At 47.3% G+C, this 26,432-nt stretch overlaps 1 protein-coding gene across 1 annotated transcript in view; it reads right to left on the reverse strand.

The window, feature by feature from the left end:
• LOC142587061 (lipase member I-like) overlaps positions 1 to 25,359 on the reverse strand; it is an 82,667-nt gene extending 57,308 nt beyond the window's left edge. Inside the window, exon 1 of the mRNA XM_075697946.1 lies at positions 25,298 to 25,359. Coding sequence (XP_075554061.1) covers positions 25,298 to 25,331 — 34 coding nt within the window. The 5' untranslated portion in view covers positions 25,332 to 25,359. The remainder of the gene's footprint in view (positions 1 to 25,297) is intronic.
• Between the last annotated feature and the right edge of the window lie 1,073 nt (positions 25,360 to 26,432).

Consider the following 26,432-nt stretch of genomic DNA (forward strand, 5'->3'; position numbering starts at 1 on the left):
GGGGAGAGAGAGAGAGAAAGCAGCGGGAAGAATGGCAGGGAGGTAAACCAGACGAGCGTCCGATTTGCTACTTTACACTGAGGCGAGACAAAGGTTGAATAGAAAGAGTAAAGCGCTAGAGAATGAACACTGTTTGTGCGCGCAGCTAAGCGCCTTGAAATCAGTCAAGTCCAAGAAAGTGTCCCGCTGATACGCTGGGCTGCCGTCATTGTGCTGCCTGAAGCTAATCTCGCTGCTTCCCAATAGCTGGTGATGCGTGCTGAAGTAACCTCGGAAGGCGAAGCAGCCAGTGGTCGTTAGCAGTGCATTGGAGAACGTTGCAGCGTATCGTTAAAGTAAACCATGGCTATTTTGACTGCGGCACGAATATAATGCTGCGGATGAGTCATAATGCTTACTGAATATTTGCAAGCACCGAACTGAGAGCATCCAGCACTTGCACTGCACGTGGCCAGGGGTGCACTTGCGCATATTTTGTTGGTACGCCCCCTGTGGCAGCACTCCCTTGCCTCGCACAATATTGGAAGATGCTCGACTATATCACTAAAGCTGTGGTGGGACAAGGGACGGCTAGGGATATTTGCGAATCTCTATAGGGCCTCATTTCTGGATGTGAACCGATATAATCAAACAGGTGAGAGTTCATGGTCCACTTCCACCCTTTAAAAAAGATTACCGCTGAACTCGTGGCATGGTGACTGCCGACGGTAATGCGCTCGGTACTCGAGCAATGTAGCGCCGCATTCTTGAAGTCAGGTTTATTTAGCACGCAAAGTGGTCAATCTGAAACTGTCATTGCTTCAGCTATATGCGACGTAGTACTGTAACGTCCCACTTCGCAATGACACTAGCGTGCCAAGGCCACCCGTTGTGCATTACGGCATTGAAACGACTGGCTGATGCCGACGCAATGTCGGTGAAATGGCAAAGAAAGAATTTGATATCATCGGATCCGTGAAGAAGAGAAGATTCAGCGGATACCTGATTTTGAGGTGGGCCACCCCTTTTTTGGACTTCATTGGAACTTTTGTGCTCACGCCACGCTGGCCGAGAGCTAGCGTCTGGTAGACCTAGCGCGGCATGGCAGCAATGCACGTTGAAAGGGAAGTGCTCCCGGCGGAGGACTTTACTGAAGACCTGGGATGGCGGACAGTGTCCAACCGAAAATCTAGAACTACGACGAGGCATGGATTAGGTGATGGCGGTTCGCCAAGTGAGATGCCTGAACGACGGGGCGCAGGTGAACGGCGCGGAGGCTCGGCAATCAAGAATCGCATTGTGAAGGCGTCGCGCATGCCACCGATGCCACAAGAACACATCAAAATAGTCATTCGCCCACGGGGTGGACTGAATTTGGAGAAAGTTAGCTCTACAGCGGCGGGCAAGGCAATCGTAGAGGCGGCAGGCCTCGGTATTGAACAGATTCGGGAAGATGTTATTTGCCCGAACTTTATGCAAAATATCTTGGTGGCTAGTACGCCAGAAAGGAGCAACGCTGAACGATATGTGAGACTCAGGTCAATCAGAGTGGCAGACAAGGATTTTGAAGTCAGTGCGTACGAGACGGCCCCACACACTACGTGTAAGGGGGTCATTCGCAATGTAGACATTATGGATGGCCCCGCGACACTTGAGCGGAACATTGTTAACGATCGCAATCCGCTGGCTATGGCGGCCAAACGCATCAAAAACACAGGATCAGTCACCATTGTTTTCGATGGGTTAAAGGTGCCCAATTTCGTCAGATATGGGCCAACTCTGGTACGGTGCTTCCTGTATCGAAAGCAATTGGATGTATGTTATGTGTGTGGCAAGCTTGGACATCGGGCGGACGTCTGCCCAGCCCCCGATTGTTTTGAATGCCGAGGATGCGGGGCTCGGAACCCTGAAGAGGATCACAACTGTGTGCCTTGTTGCAAGCTTTGTGGCGGACGACACCTGACCGCGGATAAACAATGCAGACACCGATACCAGCTTCCCTACGTCGTGCGTGTTCGACGACAGGAGAGAGCCAGGGCGGAGCTAACGGCGGAACAAGAGGCAGCCGAGATGGTGCAGCTGGTGAGCGCCCGCCAACGCTCTAAGGGCCGCTCGCGCTCTAGGAGCCGCTCCAGGTCGAGGCAGCGGCCATCTTCTGGGACTCGTACGACCAGGAGCCGATCCGTTTCTATGGAGGCGCGGGTGCGCTTTCCTGCAGCTGGTGGCGGCGGCGGCGCAGCTGGGAGCCAGACCACCTGGGCTGACAAGGTCAAGGGTGGCATCAGCGCCGGCCGAGCGTCCGAGCAGCGCCAGGAGCATGTGGATGGTAATAAGGATAGGGATAGGATTGCGCAATTGGAGAGAGAGAATCGTAGTTTAAAAGCAGCCATTGACGGGCTTATAAAAGAGATAGCTGAACTTAGGAACGGCTTACCTTCCGGTAACAACGATAGCTTAAGACAGACTGGGAAACATGATGACTCGGTTGAGGTACCAAGGTCTGTGGAGTTCGCAGAACAGAACATGGCGGGCGAAGAGACGCCTGCTCCGAAAAAGAGGGCCTTATCCTCGACCGTACGGATTCAGGGTAAAGTCGGTTCCGAGCTTAAAGCAATGATGGCGACATTGCAAGAAAGTGTAAATCAGATCATTAGTAGACTGGAGCGGATAGAAGAACGGGAAAATATCACGGATCAGAGATTAGGCAAAATTGAAATATATCTAAACGAGACAGTGGTCCCTGTTATGGAGCGGGAGTGCACTCGGCCGCTAGCCCAGCAGGGTAAGTCGCCGAATGGACTTGAGCTCAAAACTACTTCACCAAATTTCCGTGGTCAAGATGGCTCTGTTAAATAGTTCATTTAGTATTTGGCCGTGGAATTGTAGGGGGTTCAATCATAAGAAGGCGTCTCTGCAGCAGTTTGTTAGAACGCATGGTGTCAAGCCTCAAGTTATCATGTTACAGGAAACACTGACGTCTAACGTGACCTTAACGAATTTCAAAGCGGAAGTTAAGGATAATGAACAGGGCAGAGGACTCGCTACTCTCATTAATAGGAGGTTGGCGTATATTAGACATGATCTTCACATGGCAGATTGCAAGATTGAATATATTATGGTGGAAGTAATCTTAGGTCGGCAAAGGTCATGTCAGAGGAGCGTTTACCTGCTTAACCTGTACAGTAGCCCCCGGGACACGAAGCAGAGTTTCAAATCTCTCTTGACCAAGGCAACCAATCTGGCTAAGGATGCACCGTTGCTTATTGGAGGGGACTTCAATGCACCATATTATGTGTGGAAGTATGTTTATAGCACTATTAAGGGGGAGAGACTATGGCAGCAGGCACTAGACTTGAATTTAACTCTGATTACAGACCCCTCGTATCCCACCAGATGTGGCACGTCGACATGTAGAGATTCGACACCTGATCTCACTTTTGTTCGGGGGGTGGTGGATTCGTCCTGGTCCAATTCTAATAAAGATTTAGGTAGCGATCATTACATACTTATGATTACTTTGGCAGTGGCTAATAAAAAGGAGCGCACATTCAGGATGGTTGACTGGGATGCATTTAGGAAAAGAAGAGCGCAGAGAATCGATGATGAAGGAAATGAGTTGACCTTGGAACAGTGGACTACTCAGATTAAAAGTGATGTTGAGGCGTCCACTAAAGAGGTTCAGACCAATATTGACACGGAACACATGGATAGTCGCCTGGCACATTTGTTGGAAGCAAAGCAGTCGATGTTAGCGAGATGGAAGGGTCAGAGATTAAATACAAGGCTTAGAAAGCGTATAGCAGTGGTTAATCAGGAAATTGAAGACCATTGTCGGGTACTGTGCAAGCAGCAATGGGATGAAGTGTGCAATTCTATTGATGGTCGCATTAAGAGGGGAGGCGCATGGAGTTTGCTCAGACATTTACTAGATGAGACAAACACTAAGTCTAATCAGAGGACTGTGATAGGTAAGCTGGTCCATCAGGCGTGTCGGGACTCCACGGAGCAGGAGTTGCTAAAGGATTTGGCTCAGAGATACCTTCCTTTGGAGACCTGGCACGATACACCTGATGTGGTTTTGGAATATAGTGGAGACGAAAATGCAGCTATGGACGCGGAATTTACTGAAAGTGATATCAGGATGGCGCTGCAGAATCTTAATGGTCGATCGGCATCAGGGCCGGATGGCATTACGAATAAAATGCTACGGAATTTAGACGATGGGTCAATTGAGTTCCTTACGCGGCAGATCAATTGCCTATGGAGGGAAGGCTCTTTCCCGGAAGAGTGGAAACTGGCAACTACTGTTCTGATACCGAAACCGGGCAAGGCCATAGGGCTTGAAAATCTCAGACCCATTTCCCTGACGTCGTGTTTGGGAAAAGTCGCTGAGCATGCCATTTTAAGTAGGCTAACGCGTTATGTTGAGGGCAATGGGGTCTTTCCGCATTCGATGATAGGATTTCGGCCCGGCCTCTCGACTCAGGATGCTATGATCAGGATTAAGCATCAGATCCTTGACCGGCGAACAAGGGATACTAAGGCACTAATTGGACTTGATGTGGAAAAAGCTTTCGATAAAATCCGACATTCTTTCATTCTACGGGTGCTATCGGACTTGAATATGGGGCAGCGGCTTTTCAATTTTGTCAAGGCTTTCCTTACGGATAGAAAGACATGTCTCAGGTTTGGGGAGATAAAATCGGAAGTCGTTAAATTGGGTTGCTGTGGTACTCCGCAGGGATCCGTACTCTCGCCTATGTTATTCAATCTGGCGATGTCGAAGTTGGCTAATAGACTGGACACTGTCCAGGATATTGGCTATTCTATCTACGCGGATGACATTACTATTTGGAGTGTCGGTTGTAGTGATGGGGAGCTTGAGGCTAGGCTGCAGCAGGTGGTAACGCTTACGGAGGAGTACCTGGGTCTCATGGGGCTCAAGTGCTCCACTAAAAAGTCGGAGTTGTTGATCTTCAAATCTAAGAAGCTAGGTCGTAGGCCGAGGGGTTGGGTACCGGAAGTTGAGCCTTGCATTAGAATTCATACTAGGGAAGGGTCGGCGATACCCAAAGTTGAAGCAATCAGGGTCCTGGGTTTTGTACTTGAAGCGAACGGATCGAACATTAGAACCATTCAGCGTATTACCAAGAAAACGGAGGAGGCCATAAGACTTATAAGAAGGATCTCTAATAGGCATAGGGGTTTAGGAGAAGAAGGTGCGATGCGCTTAGTTCACGCATTTATTATGTGTCATTTATCGTATGTGGCAGCTACGCTAAATTGGAATAGGGGGGAGAAAAATAAATTGGAAGCATTAATCAGAAAAGCCATCAAGGCTGCGCTTGGTCTGCCTATGACTACGTCAAACGATATGTTGTTACGACTGGGTTTGCATAATACTTTAGATGAAATTGCTGAGGCTCAACGTACCGCACAGAGGGAGCAGTTGCTAGGTACACCAGCGGGTAGGTATATATAATACAGTCAATTGAAGAATCGGTGGCTGTGTCGCACGATAGGGCGCCCCTACACGAGTTGAACGTGAACCTTAGGGCGAATATCATGGTTCGTCCATTTCCGCGGAATGTGCACCCCGTGCACAATGTAGGGAGGCGGGTCGCGAGAGCTAGGGCTTTGTTGCGAGAGGCAAAGGATCAGGAGGAGGAGTCTGCGTTTGTTGACGCCGCATGGGTTACTGGTAAAAATGCTTATTCGGTGGTGGTAGTAGATGGCAAAGGGAGCGTTAGAAATGCTGCTTCCATTTATACCAAAGACCCGGGGGTTGCTGAACAGGTGGCTATTGCTCTAGCACTAATTGATTCTACAAGAGTTTTGGTGTTTAGCGACTCGCGATCTGCGATTACAGCCTTCTCGAGAGGACTTGTTGCGGAACCGGCTAACAGACTGCTGCAGGGTAGGGATATCACTTCGCATACCGTTACTTGGTTCCCGGCGCACATGGGGACAGTGGAGGGAGCCCCGCGTAACCTCAACGAGGTGGCGCACAGGGAGGCACGAGGATTAGTGTGCCGTGTACTCCCTGAAGGGGCTGGATCTCCCGCTCCTGAGTACAGGGACCAACTGTTAACCTACAACGAAATCACCAAGCACTATTACTTAGGGCGCAGGGCATTCCCGTTGCCACATCCTAAATTAAGTAGGCCGCAGGCGGTTACATTAAGGCTTCTGCAGACACGGACGTACCCTAACCCGGTCATCATGAATAAAATTAATCCGGACTGCGGGGTTTCAGTCTATTGTAGTAAGTGTGGAGGTTTGCTCGATTTACAACACATGCTGTGGCGCCGCTTGGCGTTGGCCGGTGATGGTTCTCGAGGTGAACAGTGGTGGCAGCGAATGCTGCACAGTGAAGTGCTGGCGGACCAACTCAGGGCTGTCCAGAGGGCCCGTGTGATAGCAGAGGGGCTCGGCCTCTCTGTACCGACGTGGGAGCGGCCCGCATCAGTCCCAGACTGATCCCTCAGGACCTAAATAAAGTTCTTCATACCATACCATTGCAGAACAGGACGTGCCGACAATAGACGATAACGAAGTGTTGTTGCTGGGGTGCTTCGGTCGCCATGTTTTAGTATCAACTGGTGCCTTTAGCATTCCCCTTGCATAAACAATATTAGTGCTTGTCTCCGCCTCGCAACATTTTGGGGGACGTGCGGGTTACCAAAACAGAGCTCCGCAGTGGTCGCCGTGTGAGCTCTGACACGATGACCGACAGCGAAAGCGCTGCAATGAGCAGCCGCCCACCTCCGCTGCCACAAACTGTGCCCTCTGTCGGGTTGTGCCAACCACGGGACCCAGGGACCTTTAATGGCATCGATGGCACGGACATTGAAAACTTAATATCATGGTATGAGCGTATAAGAAAAAATAATCGGTGGGACCCAAGTCTAATGCTAGCGAATGTGATATTCTATCTCCAAGACACTGCGCTAGCATCGTACGAGACCCACGAAAACGACATAACGAGATGGGACGTCTGGAAACAGAAGCTTCTATACGTTTCTGGAAAGCCATTTGGCTGTCAGCTGGTAGCGAAGAAGAAGCTATCGAATCGCACTAAAACGTCAACCGAATCTTACGTGGCATATATTCAAGATGTTCTCGCGCTGTGTCCTAAAGCTGACAACGACATGAAAGAGACCGACAGTAATGGCTACATCCTGAAGGGCATGGCAGATGACGCATTCAACTTGCTTATCGGCAATAATTATGACTAGGTGGAACAGACTATCAAAGACTGCCGCAATTTCGAACTGATTAAGTGTCGCCGTATTACGCAGCAGTTCAACGGGCTACCAAATACAGCTTCGACATCTTTATCTGAAGAACAGCCACGTGGATCTTTTTGCCTAGACAAGAAAATTTGACGCGTAGATTATTCGTCACGAGCCCAAAGCCATGTCTCGCGCTGTTCCTCAAGCATCGCCCAGACAACGCATGTTCTGTACGAGTTAAAGAGTTCGTCGTCAGACAAGAGATAACAAATTTAAGCCTCCCGTCTTTCTGCCCTATTCGTGATGCCGCTGTTAGTCAGGACCGGCCCCGCCGAATCAGTGCTTCCCCGTTTTTAGCAGTTCCATCTCGCCGTCCTAACCCAACTGACTGGAGAACACCGGACGATAGCCCGATTTGTTTCAATCGCCGGCGTGTTGGACATATCGATCGATATTGCCGCAGTCGCTGTTCATCGCCTTCTAGGTGTAGCTTCCCGTCCGACCGTCCAGATCAAGGTGCTCCCCATTTCTGCGTGCGTCCTCCATCTACGAAAACCTACAACTTATCTACGGCGTTCCGAACCAGCCGGCCACCATCGTCCCTAAGTCACTGGTCTCGTTCGCCGCAGGCCCACCGCTCTTCTTCCTCCGCGTTGGTGCCCCAGGAAAACTAGTCGCTGCAGCTCCCTGAGTTGACGCTGCATCAACGACCTGGCCAGCAAATGCTCTCATCACACTGCCTACCCTTGGAAGCCTCTTAGACGTTAAGGTGGATGGAGTCCCAGTGAAGTCCCTCGTCGACACTGGTGCGCAGATGTCTGTAATGAGTGCCGCCCTTCGCAAAAGACTCAGGAAAGCCCTCACGCCTGCCGTACCATGCACCGTAAGTGTTGGCGACGGCAGTACGCCATCGGTTGTGGGGATGTGTGCAGCACGAGTAACGATTGCCGGACTTCAAGCCACCGTCTTGTTTATTGCATTAGAGTGCTGTCCGCATGACCTGATTTTATGGCTGAATTGTCTTTCGACCCATTCTGCCCTAATAGACTGCGCTACAGGTGTCGCGCAGTTCGACCTTCGTTCTGGTAGCTACTTCGTCTCCGATGCACATCATCCGTCCCTGTGTTCTGCCCAATTCACCCGGTTGCCGCCTCAAGCCGCTACTGCTGCACCCTTTAATTCCCGACCACATGTTCCTGATGGCGACTACATCCCCTCTCTGCTTGTCGACGTTATTCTACAGCATGGCGTCGCACTCCCAAGTACCGTTGTCACCATTGTCGATAATTCTACTTGGCTTCCCGTTCCCATCTTTGGGTCTGTTGCAAATGTTCTTCCCGGTAACATGACAGTGGCCCGTCTGACACCTGCGCACGAGTACGAGATATCTCCGCTTACACCCACTATTTCTGCCTCTGCCAGCCCTATCGTCCCGTGTGCCTGTTCGGCTTCGTCACCCTACCACGACATCGATAAAATGAACGCTACCGGCCTCTCTCCCAAACTTAAGACCTTAGGCGCACTCTGTTTAGATACCACGAAATTTCTTATGTCGATGAACGACCGCTAGGTCAGATAGCCGTAGGGACGCATGGGATTCATACTCGCAGTCCATCGCCGCCCCTACCGCGTATCTGCAGTATAGCGCAGCATCATTGCACGCGAAGTCATGGAAGATGCTAAAGAGTAACATCATCGAGCCTTCCGCTAGCCAGTGAACCTAACTAGTAGTTCAGGTCAAGAAAAAAGACTACACCTCGAGATCTTTTGTTGATTATCTCCGTCTGAACAAGATCACCAAGAAGGAAGTGTATCCATTGCCTCGTATTGATGATGCACTTGACTGTCCTCGAGGGGCGCAGCATTTTTCATTGATTGACCTTCACTCAGGCTACTGGCAGATCGCTGTTGATAAGAAGGATCACGAGAAGATGGCCTTTATTACGCATTATGGACCTTTTCAATTCAGAGTAAAGCGTTTCGGGCTTTGCAATGCCGCAGCAGTGTTTGAGAGTGGGATGGACACCCTTCTCAGAGGCTTGAAGTGGACCATCTGTCTGTGTTATCTCGACGACGTAATTGTTGTTGCTCCAACCTTTGACCCCCACATTAAGCGCCTCGCGACTGTGCTTGCTGTGTTTCGCAATGCAAAACTTCAACTCAACTCGTCGCAATGTCACTTCGGTGGTAGTGAAATAACCCTTCTGTGGCACCTTGTAAACTCCTGTCGAATTCAACCTTACCCGGCCAAAGTTCGAGCCATGCAAAACTTTCCTGTTCAATAAAGAATTTTCGCAGCTTCAGAGCCCTATGTTCATACTTTCGTAGCTTCGTTCAAAATTTTGCTGACATAGCGCTCCCTCTCACCGATATTTTAAAGATTGAGGTCGCTTTCGCATGGGGCAGTGGCACGTCGAAGCCTTCACAGCCCTCATAAGGCTGTTGACGAGCTCTCAAATTTTTGCCCATTTTCACCCTTCAGCACCCACTCAAATCCGTAGAGCTAGTGGCCGCGGCATTGGCGCTGCTCTTGTCCAGATTCAGCGTGGTCAAGAGTGCGTTATTGCTTAAGCAAGCCGTCTTCTGTCCACGGCCGTGCGGAACTATTCTGTGATGGAGCGAGAGTGCCTAGCGCTGCTTTAGCCGATAGCGGTGTGTCGCCCATACCTATTCGATGGCCATTTCCGCGTAATTACCGACCACCACGCGCTCTGCTGGCTCTTCTTGTTGAAGGACCATACAGGGCGTCTTGGGTGTTGGTAATTGCGCTTCCAAGGGTACACTTTCTCTATTGTGTACATAACCGGCTGTTTACATCAGCACGCCGACAGCTTGTCCCGCTACGCTGTTGACCAACCGGAAGCCACAGACCTTGAATCCGACAACAGTGTTACGTCCATCTCTGGCTTCCTCAATATTGACGATGAAAAGCACTGTCATTCCTTTCTGTGAACCATCATAGATCGGTTAAGCTCGCCAACTCCTTATCCTTCCCTGTGTGCCTTCTGTATGTCCGACGGAGTACTGTACAAACGCAAGAGGCGCCTTGACGGTGTTGACCAACTACTGACCGTACTGGGGCCCCTTCCTTGGACCGTGCTTCAACAACTCCACCACGTACCCACCACTGTGCATCTCAGTGTTACTCGCATCTTTGACCGAATCTGGCACCGTTTTTTCTGGCCCGACCTCTACCGCTCTGCAGGCCGGTATGTAACTGCTTGCGACCTGTGCCAACGTCGGAAGCCGACTTCCATGAATTCAGCTGGCGTTCTTATAACCCACCGATATTCTCACAGAGCCATTCTTTCGTTTGGGACTCGACCTACTTGGCCCTTTCCCTTTCTCAGCTAAGGGCAACAAATTGGTTGCGGTTGCAACCGATTACGCCATGCGCTTCGCCATTACGGGAGCTCTGGCTACAAGTCGTGCCACTGACGTCGCGGATTTCCTTCTACAACACGTCATCCTGCACCACGGTACTCCACGTCTGCTCCTCACGGATCGCGGACGTTACTTCTTGTCAAAGGTCATTGATGATGTCCTCCGCCTATGCTCTATTGGGCATTAAATAGCGACTGCTTACTATCCACAGATTAATTATCTCAGAGAGCGACTGAACAGAACTCTTATCGACATGCTAGCTATCTAGGTTTCTCCAGACCACCAGGGCTGCAACGACACTCTTCCATATGTCACCTTCGCGTACAATTCATCCCGCCATGGCACTGCAGGTTACTCACTGTTTTATGTACTGTTTGGACATGATTCCGTTTTGCCCATGGACACTGTACTTCCACAAGTCACACAGTCGTTCACTGCTTATGCCCACGATGCGATTTCTATGGCAGCACAGGCCGGTTTGATCACCTGCGCTCGCCTAACTGATTCCCAAGCTTCCCAGAAGTCCCATTAGAATACACACCATAGGGACGTGTAGTATTTACCTGGCTCCCTCGTGCTCCTGTGATCACCATCTCGTCGTGTGGGCCTATTGCAAAAACTTCTGTCGCGGTATTCAGGCCCCTACCGAATTCAGCGGCAGCTTTGCGATGTGACGTACGCGATTGTTCCCGAAGTGCCGGCCCGTCGTCTATACAGCGAACAACTGATGGCGTTCATGTCTGTCCTGTCTAAAGCTCTCCGTGCGTGCTTTTGCCGGGCCAGTCGCTTCCGCGGGGTCAGCGCTCCAACTCCGGCGGCGCAGTGTCGTGATACAGAAAAGAATGTGCAAACAAGAGACGATAACGAAGAAGTGTTGTTGCTCGGGCGCTTCGGCCGCCATGTTCTAGTGTAAGCTGGTGTCTTCAGTATTCGCCTTGCACAAACAACACTCGTGCTTGTCTTCGCCACGCAACAATATGTTGGAATGACAAAGGCGATAGAACGATGACGACTAGACGACAATGAGATGACGATTATCGAAATAAAGCAATGGTGTGACGACAGCAGGGTAACCACAGTCACATTAGGACCATGAGATAACGACGAGCGTATGACTACGATTGCGTGTCGACAATAGTATGACGACAACCGGATGAAGAAGCTGAATTAACGACGATGAAACGACCACGGTGGCGTGACCACGGCGGTATGACGGCGGCTGCATGATAGCGTCTGTGTAACGACGAGGCAATAACGACGACTGCATGACAACGGCAGAATAATCACGATTCAATAAAGAAAGCATGAATAAGTCATCATCATCATCAGCAGCAGTAAGCTTATGTTCACATGAATGTTTGCAGAGAAGCCGAGACAATAAGACCGCTACCTGGCCCCTTTGCTATTAGCCTACAGGCAGGTACCTCAAGCAAGCCTTGGATTTTCTCCCGTTGAGCTCCTGTATGGTCGCCACATCATAGGGCCCCTAACCATTCTAAAGGAGGTTTGGACGAACCACGCCCTTGATGAAGAAGCAAAGACCAGATGCCAACACATGATCGACCTTCGCAACCGTTTAGATGAAACGTGTCGATTGGCACACGAAGAGCTTGAGAGGGCCGGCGCTCGATGCGCGAAGCTGTACAACCGCCAAGCAAAGCAGAGATGGTTTCAGGCGGGAGACAAAGTCCTAGTCCTGCTATCGACCAAAAAAAAAACAAGCTGCTTCTGCGGTGGAAGGGTCCTTTCGAAGTAAAAGAAAGGAAAGGTGATGTCGACTGTACATCGATACAGCGGAAGGACCGAAAGTTTTTCATGCCAACCGGTCAAAAAAAATGCGAGGACAGAGACGGTACCCAACCGTCTAAACAGAGTAACGCAATATTTAGCGTGACAGAAGAAGAATTGAAAAGCATCCCAGTGCCAGAATTTATGGAAAATGAGACCTTCAATGACGTGAAGCTCCCGCCCCGCCTGACTGAGACACTGCGACAAGAACTTCTAGCTGAAATGAAAAGGAGAGCACCCATTTTCTCCAATGTCCCAGGGAAGACAGACTGGACCGTATGCCACCTAGAAACCACGACCGAGGCCCCAGTAAATGTCAAGCAATATCCGATGCCGTTTGCTACTCGAGAAGATATAGAAAAATACGTAAAGGAAATGGAAATGCTCGGAATAAACGAAAAATCATAATCGCCTTACAATTCGCCAGTGTTGTTGGTGAGGAAGCCGGACCACACAAACCTTCTATGCATAGAGTTCCGCCACTTGAATGACGTATTAGTAGCAGATGCAGAACCCATGCCTAGGGCTGACGCTGTTTTCACCACAGTCGGAGACAAGAAATTTTTCTCGAAGGTGGCATTTACGAAACGATAGTGGCAAATTTCTCTGTCGGAGGACACGAAGCCCAACACAGCATTTTCCACAACAGCGGGACTGTAGCAATTTAGTCTCATGCCCTTCGGTATAAAGACCACACCTACCGTTTTCGCCAAATTGATGCGTCGAGCCATGGAAGGAGTACCAGACGTGGAGCACTACTACGGCAACGTGCTCGTAACCAGCGCAACGTGGCAAGACCAAAAATGGCGAAAGAAACGTAGTAAATTGGACACAGATACATGAGAAGGCATTCCAAGAACTGAAGAACAAGATCTGCAGTGCTCCCATTTTGCGGCATCCAGTTTCAGTAGGCCATTCGTGCTACGCACAGACGTCTCCGAGACACGAGTCTTGGAGCAGTATTAATGCAAGACCACGGCGGAACACTTCACCCTATAGCCTATGCCAGCAGAAAGCTGCTGCCTAGAGAGAAAGCCTATAGCACAATTGAAAGGAATGTCTAGCGCTCGTGTGGGGTATACGAATATTGTCGGAGTATCTCTATGGGGCCCCATTTGTCGTCCAGACAGACCATCAAGCTCTAAGCTACTCGAAACAGGCACGGAAACTGAACAATAGAGTCATTCGATGGCGTTTCTTACTCCAAGAGTACCAGTGCACCATAAAACACATAAAGGGAAAATGAAATGTGGGAGCGGATTATCTGAGTAGATTGTAAAACAGATATTGGGCAACCATAGACTTGAATGCGTAACCATCAATAGATGTGAGTTCTGTGTTGACTCCAAGCAACCTTTGTCGTGTGACGACAATTATAATATAATATTCTAGAAGTGGCGGGCAGTGTCACAAAAGTCCTGATATTTCATCAATTCTACGCCACTGCATCCTATGTATGCAAGCCTATTAAGCATCGCTTCCTTAAGAGTGGGCCGCAAGCCTACGTGCCGCACCGTTTCGCAAACAGTGGGGAACGTGATCTTGGGTACACCCGGAGCACGTTGAGCTATGTGCGTTTGTGACTGCTGTATTGTGTGTGATTAATTTGTTCGCCGGAGGAGGTTACCGCTGGTAGAGCCAAAACCATGGTGGGTACACATCTGGACTACCTGAGGCTGGGACGTCCATGGCTGTTGTTTTGTGTGCTATTAAATTGCTTGCCAGTGAAGGTGACCGCTAGCAGTGTCTGAAGCAAGGTGGAAGCACGCCCGGCCTAGGTGAAGCCGTCTTCGTCCGGAGCTAGTGTTTTGTGCGTGATTAAGTTGACTGCCGGTGAAGGTAACCACCAGTGGGGCCCGAACTACGGCGAGAACCAGTGTGCGCGTGTGTGATCCATGTCTAGACGGTAAGAGGTGAACGCTGGTGCCTCGAGAGGTTTATAAAAGTGCGCCGATGCGACACTTCAACAGTCTTCTGCGGGGATGATAAACGAACGCCAAGCCACTCCTGGGCAAATAAGCAGCCGACATCACGCCCCGACACCGAACACCGCCAGCCGCCGTGGAAGCCAGCCGCCGACATCGAGGCACCGACTTCTATGGTCACTTACCGGCCGCATCAGTTAGGACGGACGGTCGGCGCGCCCGGTTGACTCTATGTCGCTTTTGATTCTGTAGACTGCGACTCTTATTATTTGCTTTCTCAATTACTGTTTAGAAATATAGTTTGAACTGATGTTCATTGTTCATGTTGCGATCGCACATAATAATTCTTTAACGTTCTTGCACCTGTTGTTTGGAATTGTCACTTTACTGTATCAGTCTAACATATTCATATCCACTATTTAATAACGCCAGTTTCTTTTGTTGCTGAGCAATCACATTAAATTACTGCCTTTGCTTGATTTCATCAGGCCTTTGACTCGTTCACGACGGCAATAGGCGAAAGCCAGGCACCAGACTCCACCCCCTTATGCCCCTACTCAGGAGGAGCTAACGCATCGACGCTGAGTCGTGACACAAGGTCATGACCTTTAAGCTCAAAATTTTCTTTCCAAAGTATACGGATCGGCATCAGTTATAATGGGCAAAAATCAAATGAGTAGAAGTGATATTTCATCATCTATGTATATTGTTACTATCAGCAAATAGGCACATTTGTCTTGTTACATCAACCCCAGGATACCAAGTAAGAGGTCATTGGGAAGACTGCTGTAAAGATCTGACTGTGCATTCTTCGGTTAATATTCGATGATTTGCCCCTGCTTTTTAGATGCGATGGGGCATACCAAAAGACATCGAACGGCAGAACCAACATGGACCGTCGAGCTCTTGGCCACAATTATGGTAAAAAATCATGCACAAAGTAGCCCAGCGACGTGACTTGTTTAGCAACTGGACTTAGTCTAATCTTTGATTACAACGCGAAGTATTTGTATTGTTGGAAGGGAATTTTAAACTTCATGTAGAAATTGAAGCGTCCTGGTAGGTAGGGCAGAATCTTTGAAGACAAATGCGTCAACGATCACCGTAATTTCTTCCGTGTAGGGTATGTGTATGTATTTGTTGATGTGTTTATATTTTTTGCATGAAGCTGACTCCAATTTCTTCGCTTCCTTTCCATGCAACTGAGCGATTCCCTTTAAGATAAATTCACGGTCGAACAGGAAATGTTACGCACCTTTCACGAGGCGCCGACTTCTAGGGTCACTTACCGGCGGCATCGGTTAGGACGGACGGTCGGCGTGCACGGTTGACTGTATGTCGCTCTTGATTCTGTGGACTGGGAGTCTTATTATTTGCTTTCTCAATTACTGTTTAGGAATATAGTTCGAACTGATGTTCATTGTTCCTCCACAACAAGGAGGAGACAGATCCAATGATGATGGAGTTGTCGTTTCTTATGTCCACAGGGTTGTACATCGTGTCTGTTGAAAACCATGTAATGTTCTGTAGTTCCTGGAGCTGCACTGATGCTAGGTCGTGACATCGATTTGTGGCTGCGTCGCACAATGCCCCTGTTTTTGCGCCGCTTAGTCAGGCCTTCTGTAAATTGCACGTTTTTTCTTTCGAGACACCGTTTGGATGGCGGAGTGCCATCGCTACGTCGTAGAGATGCGCCTTCCAGCTGTTGACTGTCATCATCATCATCATCATCATCATCATCATCATCATCATCATCATCAGCCTGGTTACGCCCACTGCAGGGCAAAGGCCTCTCCCATACTTCTCCAACAACCTCGGTCATGTGCTAATTGTGGCCATGTAGTCCCTGCAAACTTCTTAATCTCATCCGCCCACCTAACTTTCTGCCACCCCCTGCTACGCTTCCCTTTCCTTGGAATGCACTCCGTAGCTCTTAATGACCATCGGTTATCTTCCCTCCTCATTACATGTCCTGCCCATGCCCATTTCCTTTTCTTGATTTCACCTAAGATGTCATTAACTCGCATTTATTCCCTCACCCAAACTGCTCTTTTCTTATCCCTTAATGTTACACCCATCATTCTTCTTTCCATAGCTCGTTGCGTCGTCCTCAATTTAAGTAGAACCCTTTTCGTAAGCCTCCAGGTTTCTGCCCCCTACGTGAGTACTGGTAGGGACACAGCTATTATACACTTTTCTCTTGAGGGATAATGGCAACCTGCTGTTCATGATCTGAGAATACCTGCCAAACGCACCCCAGCCCATTCTTCGTCTTCCTTTTATTTCCGTCTGATGATCCGGATCCGCCGTGACTACCTGCCCTAAGTAGATGTATTCCCTTACCACTTCCAGTGCCTCACTACCTATTGTAAATTGCTGTTCTTTTCCGACACTGTTAAACATAATTTTAGACCCACTCTTCTGCTTTGCCTCTCCAGGTCAGTGAGCATGCATTGCAATTGGTCCACTGAGCTACTAAGCAAGGCAATATCATGGGCGAATCGCAAGTTACTAAGGTATTCTCCATTAACTTTTATCCCCAATTCTTCCCAACCCAGGTCTCTGACTACCTCCTGTAAACGCACTGTGAGTATCATTGGAGAGATCGTATCTCCCTGCCTGACCACTTTCTTTATTGGGATTTTGTTGCTTTCTTTATGAAGGACTATGGTGGCTGTGGAGCCGCTATAGATATCTTTCAGTATTTTTACATACGGCTCGTGTACACCCCGATTCCGTAATGCCCCCATGACTCCTGAGGTTTCGACTGAATCAAACGCTTTCTCGTAATCAATGAAAGCTATATATAACGGTTGGTTATATTCCGCACATTTCTCTATCACCTGATTGATACTGTGAATATGGTGTATTGTTGAGTAGCCTTTACGGAATCCTGCCTGGTCCTTTGGTTGACAGAAGTCTAAGGTATTCCTTATTCTATTCGCGATTACCTTAGTAAATAGATTGTAGGTAACGGACAGTAAGCTGATCGGTCTATAATTTTTCATGTCTTTGGCGTCCCCTTCCTTATGGATCAGCAATATGTTAGCGTTCTTCCAAGTTTCCGGTACGCTCGAGGTCATGAGGCATTGCGTATACGGGGTGGCTAGTTTCTCTAGAACAATCTGGCCACCATCCTTTAACAAATCTGCTGTTACCTGATCCTCCCCAGCAGCTATTCCCCTTTGAATAGCTCCCAAGGCTTTCTTTACTTCTTCCGGCGTTACCTGTGGGATTTCGAATTCCTCTAGACAATTCTATCTTCCATTATCGTGGTGGGTGTCACTGGTACTGTATAAATCTCTATAGAACTCCTCAACCACTTGAACTATCTCATCCATATTAGTAATGATATTGCCAGCTTTGTCTCTTAACGCATACATCTGATTCTTGCCAATTCCTAGTTTCTTCTTCACTGCTTTTAGGCTTCCTCCGTTCCTGAGAGCATGCTCAATTCTATCCGTATTATACTTCCTTATGTCAGGTGTCTTGTGTTTGTTGATCAACTTCGAAAGTTCTGCCAGTTCTATTCTTGCTGTAGGGTTAGCGGCTTGGAGCTACGGAGACAAGTAGTGGCCTGGCGATGACCAATATTAAGGCCGTCAATGTCATCACTCAGTTGAAGCATGGTCGGAAAAGATGTCACGTACTCACTCGCCTTGCTGTGGGGACGGCGTCTTGATGGCAGTATCTCGTAGTGCCACCTCGTGGGATGGGCGTCGGCGGTCGCCATGGCCCGCTCTTTCAAGATGATAGTGGTGAAGATGGTAGTCGGGAGCGCTGTGCGTCTGTGTTTCTGGAGATGTCACGATAGCCAATGGGCATACGCCTAGCGTAGCAACTCGCGACGTAAGTGTAGTGTCACGAAGCTGTTCCTGGGGGCGTGGAGGGAGTGGTATTTGACCGCTGCTTACGGCAGCGTAGGTCATCGCTTCTAGCTGGGGCAGCTGTGAATCGATCTGCGCTTCGGGACACCCATTGAACTCTACGAACAGAGGCTACAGAGACTGCAGCTGCAAATTACTGCTGACACTCTTCGCAGGGAAGCTGAACAGCGTTTGCTGCCTTCTGTTCGCTGGTGGTGTGACAGCTCGTCCAGTGTACTGCTAGATCTTGCCGTTTATTGCGGAAGTCGGCCGACGTTGAGGAGGATTTGGAGATCTGAAGGTTTAGTTGCGTTATTTACAGTAACAAGACAAAGTGATGAACAGTCACAAAGTCATCGACGGCCGACAGCAAATCGGACGCTGCGGCCCATGGCGAGAAGAACGAAAAAACTCTCCTCCCTGTCTCTCGCTTTTAACGTCATCGGTCTCCCGGGATGACGTCAATTTCAGCCTATCGTCGAGCCAGCTCAGTTGTCATTATTTTCCTCCACTAGTAGGCGCTCGTGCAAGTTTTGTCACATTCGGCCTATGGGGACGCTCCAAGGGCTCCATTTCCCGAGGGTTGACTTTCCAGAGCCGCAAAATGACTTTGCTCGACATCAAGATCAGCTACCTGGAACCATCTCAGCCTCCCGTTGCACTTTCGGGAAGAGTCAAGGATTGGGGGAGACAATAGCGCGACGTTCCGCGCATGAGGTGGGCTCGCCAACCTGTCTGACGGGTCCAGTAACTTGGTAGACGCGCCCCGGCGCACGATAATCGGAATGCGACCGTGATCGGATGTGGTCGGGGAATTTTAGTGATACCAGCAAAAGGGACGGTATCCAACAGTACGCTTTCCAAGTGGCCACGAATGCTTGTGGCACTGCCTTATATTTTGCACATATCTGCATTTTCGACTGCGAAAATCCAAAGCTCTTGTATGCCTCTGAAAAAAACTGTTCTCCATTGCCTTGAGGCTTATAATGACCTTTTTACGCTATAGCAAATATAGGGAAAGCTAAAGCAAATTTCACCGTCGCGACGGTATGGCGGTGTACCTTAAAAAGTAATGTCGAATGAAACCGTGCCCCGAGTGCCGCATGCTGTCACTGCGAACGAAATGTAACGAGGGTGAGCCGAAAAGGAAGGTGGCGGCATGCATGCTGTCCTCCCGCACCCCCGATATTTGAAGTCACGTGATCAAGTGCATGCAATGGGGCGACATGTAATCGCGCGATAACGTGATTTTACATGCGCCAAGGGGACACGTGAGTGCCCATCTCTTCCTCTAGTTACGCTGCGGCTGTGCAGAGCTGTCTGCAAAGCTGAGGACATACACATCCCGCTGCCATACCAGTTGAAGTTGACTTGCGCTGGGGCAAAAGTAGGCCAAGTCGGCATGGCTGGTCGCTTTAAGTGCACTGCCTTCCCGCGCGCGTATTGTTGGATGTCGTGCAATCTCAAGTTTTGGAGAAGATCGAAATGACAGTAAGCACAAGGCGTTCGCTTCCACAAGGCGCTGTTCTTTATCTCTCCAGCGCTGTGATAGCGAATGGTCGCGGGAACGAGTGAGATCTGTTCGGTGTTGCCTGTGAGTGCGTTACACCATGCATGTTAATCTAGCAAGTAAGCAAATATTTACTGCAATTTGGACCACCAATAAAATTACGAACCGCATTTTATCTTGTACCCAACAAAATTTCTACCCCTACAAATGATTGGCCTTTCTTATGAAACTGCAACATATTTTTTTTCGTTTGATGCATGAAACGTACGAACACGAGTTTACTTGACCACACTCGCAGTTTACACCGTGGGGCTTGCCATTGTTGTTTGCAGGGTTATTTTGCATACCGAGTGTCAAGCAGGTTAGGGAGTCTTAGCAGGCCTGAGGATTGATTGATATTCTGATATTTAAAACAGTACAGCGAGGTAAGTAGGAAGTGGCAATGGTACATTTTTGCACGGTCTGTTTCATGTACGTTGATAGTGTGCTTCTAAGCAGGTAATGACGAGGTGCTGAATTTTTTGCTTATATTGTCCGAAAAATCCCATCGTCATCTCAATATCATCATAATCGCCTCTCCTCTGAGCATATCTATTGTCAACATATATTCGCCGTCTCGTCTGAATATTGTCTCGCCTCATCTAAAGCCTTGAAAACCTTCTTTTGGTATTTTCACTTATGTATGTTCATAAAGCGTTATGGGCTCAGTAAGGTTGGTGTAGTTAATGGCCCTTTGTATTGCTGTTGTTTCCAACAAATTTTGAGAAATATATCCCCCTCGCTGTTTTTCTTTTTTCAAATTTGTACCGAGCTTCTATTTTGTACGTAAGATATGTTGCAATACTTATTGGTGATTTAGTTCTGACAGTTTTCTTTTATGATTTTCGCAGCAGCTGCGTGAATGCGTAGAAGTTTATTTGTGTTGAAAAAGCATACATCTAAACTTTGGTACGCCCTCTCTCAAACCAGGTAGTTTTCGAAAGATCACTGGTGTCTTAAAGGTGCATTTCGTTTTTGCAGCTGTGCTAGCCGGCCATGACCAAGAACTTGAAAGGGGTGTTGCAAGACCTGTAGGAATTACTGTTGTCAGCAGCACATGGCTGATATATTATATGAAATACATATTATTTGATACGCCTCACCAGTCCAACCCATGGTTCCTGAGGAAGCTAGAAATTCAGAAAGAAGATAGGATTGAAAGTAGTGTTCGTAGGAAACCAAGAGATCAAGAAGGCGAATCAGGAATCGAAGATTGAGAATAGTGGGAGAAAACCTTCATCAATTGATCGTGCGTACGTGCGTGCATGTGTGAGCGTGTGTGTGTGTGTAAATAAACACACTGTAAATACACACAAACACAATTGTAAATACAAAATCAAGGTCTCACTTCAGAAGAAATGAAGGATGTCAAGCAGTTCCCTGCTGCAGGTTAACACGTTGGGCTTCTCCGCTGCCTTGCATCCTTTGGTTTCTCCTGTTGATCAGTAATTTATCTAAACGTCGTAATTAGAATTGTGAGTTTTTTACTGTGTTTTCCAGTGCACACTGTCATATGGTATGTTGAAATGGCATAACTTTCCTTGGAATATAATTTACCAAAGTTTTACCGTAGCAATACAGTCGGGTGATGGTTACGCATTAGTCATCATGTCCCAAAAGTTGTAATTTCAAATTAGTTAAAGTGACAGAAAAGTTTTTAATGTTTCTATTTTACTGTTTAGGTAACAGTTGAGAATCATACTCAAATAAGATACAAACCGTCATGTGTAACATCACTGACATATATATACCTTGAAATGCGCATACAACTAAGTTGCACGCGTCCATATCCTTGGTCACGCTCGACTCTGAAACGTATATGGCGGTGTTTCACACATGGTGGTAAGCCTTCGGCTCCGAGACCTCGACTTCCTATATATATATATATCTTCAAGCAGAAGATATGTTTGAACACGGCATAATTCTAGTGCTTCCAAGTCTTTTCTTGTTAGGGTAGGCACAGCCACTCAAAAGCCATTGATAATAAGGCAGCACTTCCTCCAATGTTATTGGTTATTTTTAATCTTGTTCTATTAACAATGTTAGTTAATTATTTATGTTAGTTAATTATTTAAATGTGTTAATGTTAGTTAATTATTTAAATGCGATGAACAGCTTCATCGCATTTCACGAGGACGTATACACTTACCTGACTACAGGAAATACTGTACTGTTTCTTATCCCCAAGTGACACCGACGAAGTTTACCAAATGCCAGATATATAATTAGAGTTGTAGAAATCTGTCTTGATGTCATTCGTTTATCTTTTACTGTCAGCCAGTGTATTTTCTCGTGCTTGATATACGGTACATCATAAACACGGTGTCCCAGTTCGATGCAGGAAACTTTAAAGGAACTCGACATGTTCCATTCGAATAAGAACTACTTATGGTTGAAAGTGCTGTCGAGGATCCAGGCAGTAATCCTTTGCCGCGGATATCGAATAAGTTCATTAAAAGTAATTAACAAGCTTTCAATTTGTTGTAATTTCCAATATGTAAACAATGAAAAAAGGGTATTGGAGACGGTATCAAATGGGTGGTTTTCAAGAACATGCAAAACACGTGATAGCTTGGCTTAACAAAAAGAGAAAGCCTCAAGGTATAAAATATGCGTATCTATTCGACCGCGTTCATGTGGTAGCGGCGTGAGAATGTAAGTTATTCTTTAGCGGGAACGCAAGTTCGTCTTTTACAGCACGTTAGAGGTGGTGACAACAGCAAGCTTGTTTTCTTCTGTGACTTGCTTACATATCGCGTCGATTTCCGCGCACATAAAAAAAAACTAAAGTTTGCTTCAAGTGACCCTGGGAGAGCACAAATTACTGAATAAGTTCAAAAGCTTCTGTAAGCATCCGTGCTTAGTTACACATTGTAAAAGTCCATGCGCAGGGCAGCCTAGTGTATGAGCGACAAAGGAGAAACAGAAGGTCAGAGTAACAAGGATGCGCTCGAAAGCACGACCTTTCTCTCTTCATTTCTGACAAGGCAGCGTCGTTTACGAAATGTCAAACAATTAGTTCTTACCACTCATTAGTATGTCCTCCTGCTAAACTTGAGGCTGACGTACATCCGAGGAAGAATTCACGCGTTGGAGTGAGCCTTCAGATTGAAATTAGTTCGGAGTGGTATGATTTATTATCACGCTAAACAGGTGACTCAGCGTTCGGGCTTTGAAGCAGAGGTTGTGCTTTGCGCGGTATTTCCGCCATGGTTTTATGCACTCCCAAGCCTACAAGCGTGGCAGAGCAATTGTACATCTACTGCAAGTGGTGTATGTCGAACGCTTACGAGAATTTGTTCACTGAGAATTAACTTTGGGCACGAATCCATCGGTATTTCAGCAGAAATTAGCGTTTTCGTCATTTGCCCTATACGCCCATCAGGCATCACATGGGGGGCGACGCAGGCAAGACTTCCTCATTTAATATGGTAGAAATATAGAAGACAGCGCTTGCACTGGAAGATGCAATAGAGGAGTATAAAACAATGCCTTGAAGAAAGGAATAGAAATCAAGCTAACGAAAATGTGATGCCAACTAAAAAATTACATTCTAATTCACAGGCGTGAGAACAATGAGGAATAATGTTGTGTTTATGTTAGCTGCTTTTTTTTTAGTCAGTGAAAGAAATTGGCTCAATGCATCCGAAATTTTATTTGCTACGTGAGCCACTAATCTCGGCAACTGAGTTCACTCCTGATTGGCCACGTCATGTTACGAAAAACGGAGTACATCCGTCGCGGCGAAAGGTTGGTGTACTGGGTAAAAGTGGTTGATGCACGGAAAAGTGCAGGCACTGCTTTTATTATTATTCCCTTATAAGGAGTTCCGTTCGGGTATATATTGTGAAATAATGCTATTCTGAAACCCTTCACCCTTCTTCTGTCTAGTGACGCAAGGTGAAGCTGGTTTTTATATAAGATATACCTAAATAATAAAAATTCAATCCGATCAACCTAATGTTGTTGTTTTGAAGTGCTTTGATTCTCTTCGTGAGGCAAGAGGCATGAAAGCTCCAAATACCAGACGAATAGCATATATGCCACATTTGAATTGCAGGCAAGAAGTTTTGTGTCCTTGCTAGCTTGGTGAAGTGTGCATCAGACAAAAGCAGTAGTACTACTGACTACCTATAAAAGACAGTTATAAGTTTGTTGCACGCCAGACCAGTACCTAAATTGAAACTGAATGTTGAACTGACTCAACTGGTTCACTTTCCCCATTATTTACAGCATAAATGTGCGAAACGAATTTATTTCGGGTAGTAAACCGCATTAACTTTTGTTTCTTTACATTGTTGCTCGTCTGCCAATCAAAACACCATTAGCGCATCTTCTGCAACATTTTTTAGCTCACTGCAGCCCTTATGCTCTTTAACCGTCCTTTAAGAACCGAGTAGTTGACAAGTGACGTATGACGGAATTTACACCAATGAGAATAGCGTTTGTGTAGATTACAATCCGCGCTTGCCCAAATACTGAGCTCTGGAGCACGCCCGACTTCATGAACTTGAAGTCAGGCACAACGTCACAATCAGGTTTTTATCAACAATAAGTGTTAGCCATGTTTTGCTTTGAACCAATGCTACGAAGGTAACGTTATAACACTTGTTGTGAACTTCCTCTGTTATTATCTATAGCACTGCTGGTAGAACTGAAAAAGCATGACGCATTCAAGAAAATGGCTTGTTCACTTTGTTGCACATTTATTTGTCTTTGTTTTATTTTTTGCTAATTCCTCTTTCACTATACACGCTTTTATCTTACCTAAAGCTACCGTGAGATCAACGCGCATGTTCGAACGTCTGTTTCAACGGGCTGACGTAAACATAACTTGACCTTTCAGAAAAAAGAACATTAAGAAAAAATTCGACAAGGACACTAAAGACTGCTTGCGTGTGGGAATACGAAAGCATTATAGTCACTTTGGGGAAATGTTTTTTTCTATCGCCCGCTCCTTGCCCGCGCCAGCTCTGGCCTGCGTTTTAACTACTGCTCGATAAGGCCAAGTAAAAACGTGTAAAGTGTATCAACGCGCTCGCTTGCCCGCGAGGAGTTCGTGCTCTGAAGACGGCTCAGCGGCATTCAAGAAGATAATTATGCTTTTTGTTTCATACACTCATTTTTGTTTATACACTCATGAACTGGCGCGACCTCTTACGCTTGGCTGCGAAGTCTCGTGCCCAACGACGCACGCTCTATAGGCCGCACGTTTTGGCTTCGGCGTGACACGCGCAACTTCTCCGCCGTGGCATTGGGGAAGCGTGTTCGGCTCGGATCGCAGAGGCCCTTGTTCGGTTCCGACCCCCACCGAAATTTACGAAATATTCTTCTCAAGGCATTAATGTTATATCTTTATAGGAACCTCTCTGAGAAATTTGACGTCAATTCGAGTATTTTTCATAGGGTTTTACGCACTCACGCCGGCCATTTTCGGTACCATCATTCGGTCACGCCGCGGACAATAACGGTATATTTTCGCGTAACAAAGGATATAACGCTTTCGCATGGAAACTGATTGAGAGATTATGCTTATCATAGTATGGTGTGGAAAAAAAGTGATTCACATACCGCACATGTAATTAAGCGGCGAGGGAAGCAGCATCGTGGAATTTCGTGTGTCTTAGGTATTTCTGGAAATAAAAGGAAGGGGATAATTTGGTACATATCATCTTATCTCAGAGTTCTTTGGCATTTCTTAATTGAGCTGGTGTTGAAGACACTGCCTCCCAATTGGTTCTTTGATTGCCTACTATGATAGGTGCCGTATCGTATGTTTTTTGATTAAGTTTCTGGTTAAGTGTAGCTCATCTCATTAAGGCCGTTTTATTTGCTTAATGCCAAGGACACGTGCATTTTTGTGCTTCTTTCCTATCAGTATGTGGCCGGCGAGGCCAGGAGACGAAGCCGCCACCTGAAGAGCAGCAGGAGGACACAACCGCCAATAAGCTACCATAGTCGGTGACATGCGAGAATAAATGTGAAAGAGAAGGAGCCGGCCACAGCCTTCTGGCATGACAGTAGAGCGCCTTAGCAAACATAATGAGCATGTTTCCAGAACACATACCCTTGGATTTTGTAAATCTCCCCTCGTTTCAGAGTTCCTTAACTACTGACAAAGCAATGCACATGGCGCTTTGCGGCAAGGGCATAGACGTCATTACAGTGACGGGGTAAGCTTTGTAAATATCCTGCGAAGACAGGCACGTACCCAGGATTTTTTTTCGGGTGGACCCAATTCAATGTAACTTTTCCGTGTAAATGAGAGGGTGGGGGCACCTTTACTAGTGTATATGTGAATAATGCCCATCGTTCGCAATAAAAACGCGTAAACCCGCAAGAGAGAAATGAAATAAGGTGTATCGCACAGGTAGACGCTGTAAGATAGACATATCCTTTGCTTGAAAAACAAACAACCACATAAAATGGACTCACGCAAAAAAGAAGCGCCGGAAGAACACTGCCAAGAACAAGTAAACAAGCGAAAGTGTATAATAAAAATTTCTAGTAGCATTTTTTCCTTAATTAGCTCTGGAAGAAATACAGAAGAGTATATATTTGGAGAAAGATCACAATTCTTTTGTATGCCTCGTTTACTGCTCTACCAAGTTAAGTACCAAAACCCTCTCTTATTGTTATTTGGGAAGTTTGGTAACAATGCGTGGCTGCCAGTACCCCACAACCGCGAAGAGCTCAGCACGTTGCG

This window comes from Dermacentor variabilis, chromosome 7 (assembly GCF_050947875.1).
Source record: "Dermacentor variabilis isolate Ectoservices chromosome 7, ASM5094787v1, whole genome shotgun sequence".
NCBI lineage: Eukaryota > Metazoa > Arthropoda > Arachnida > Ixodida > Ixodidae > Dermacentor > Dermacentor variabilis.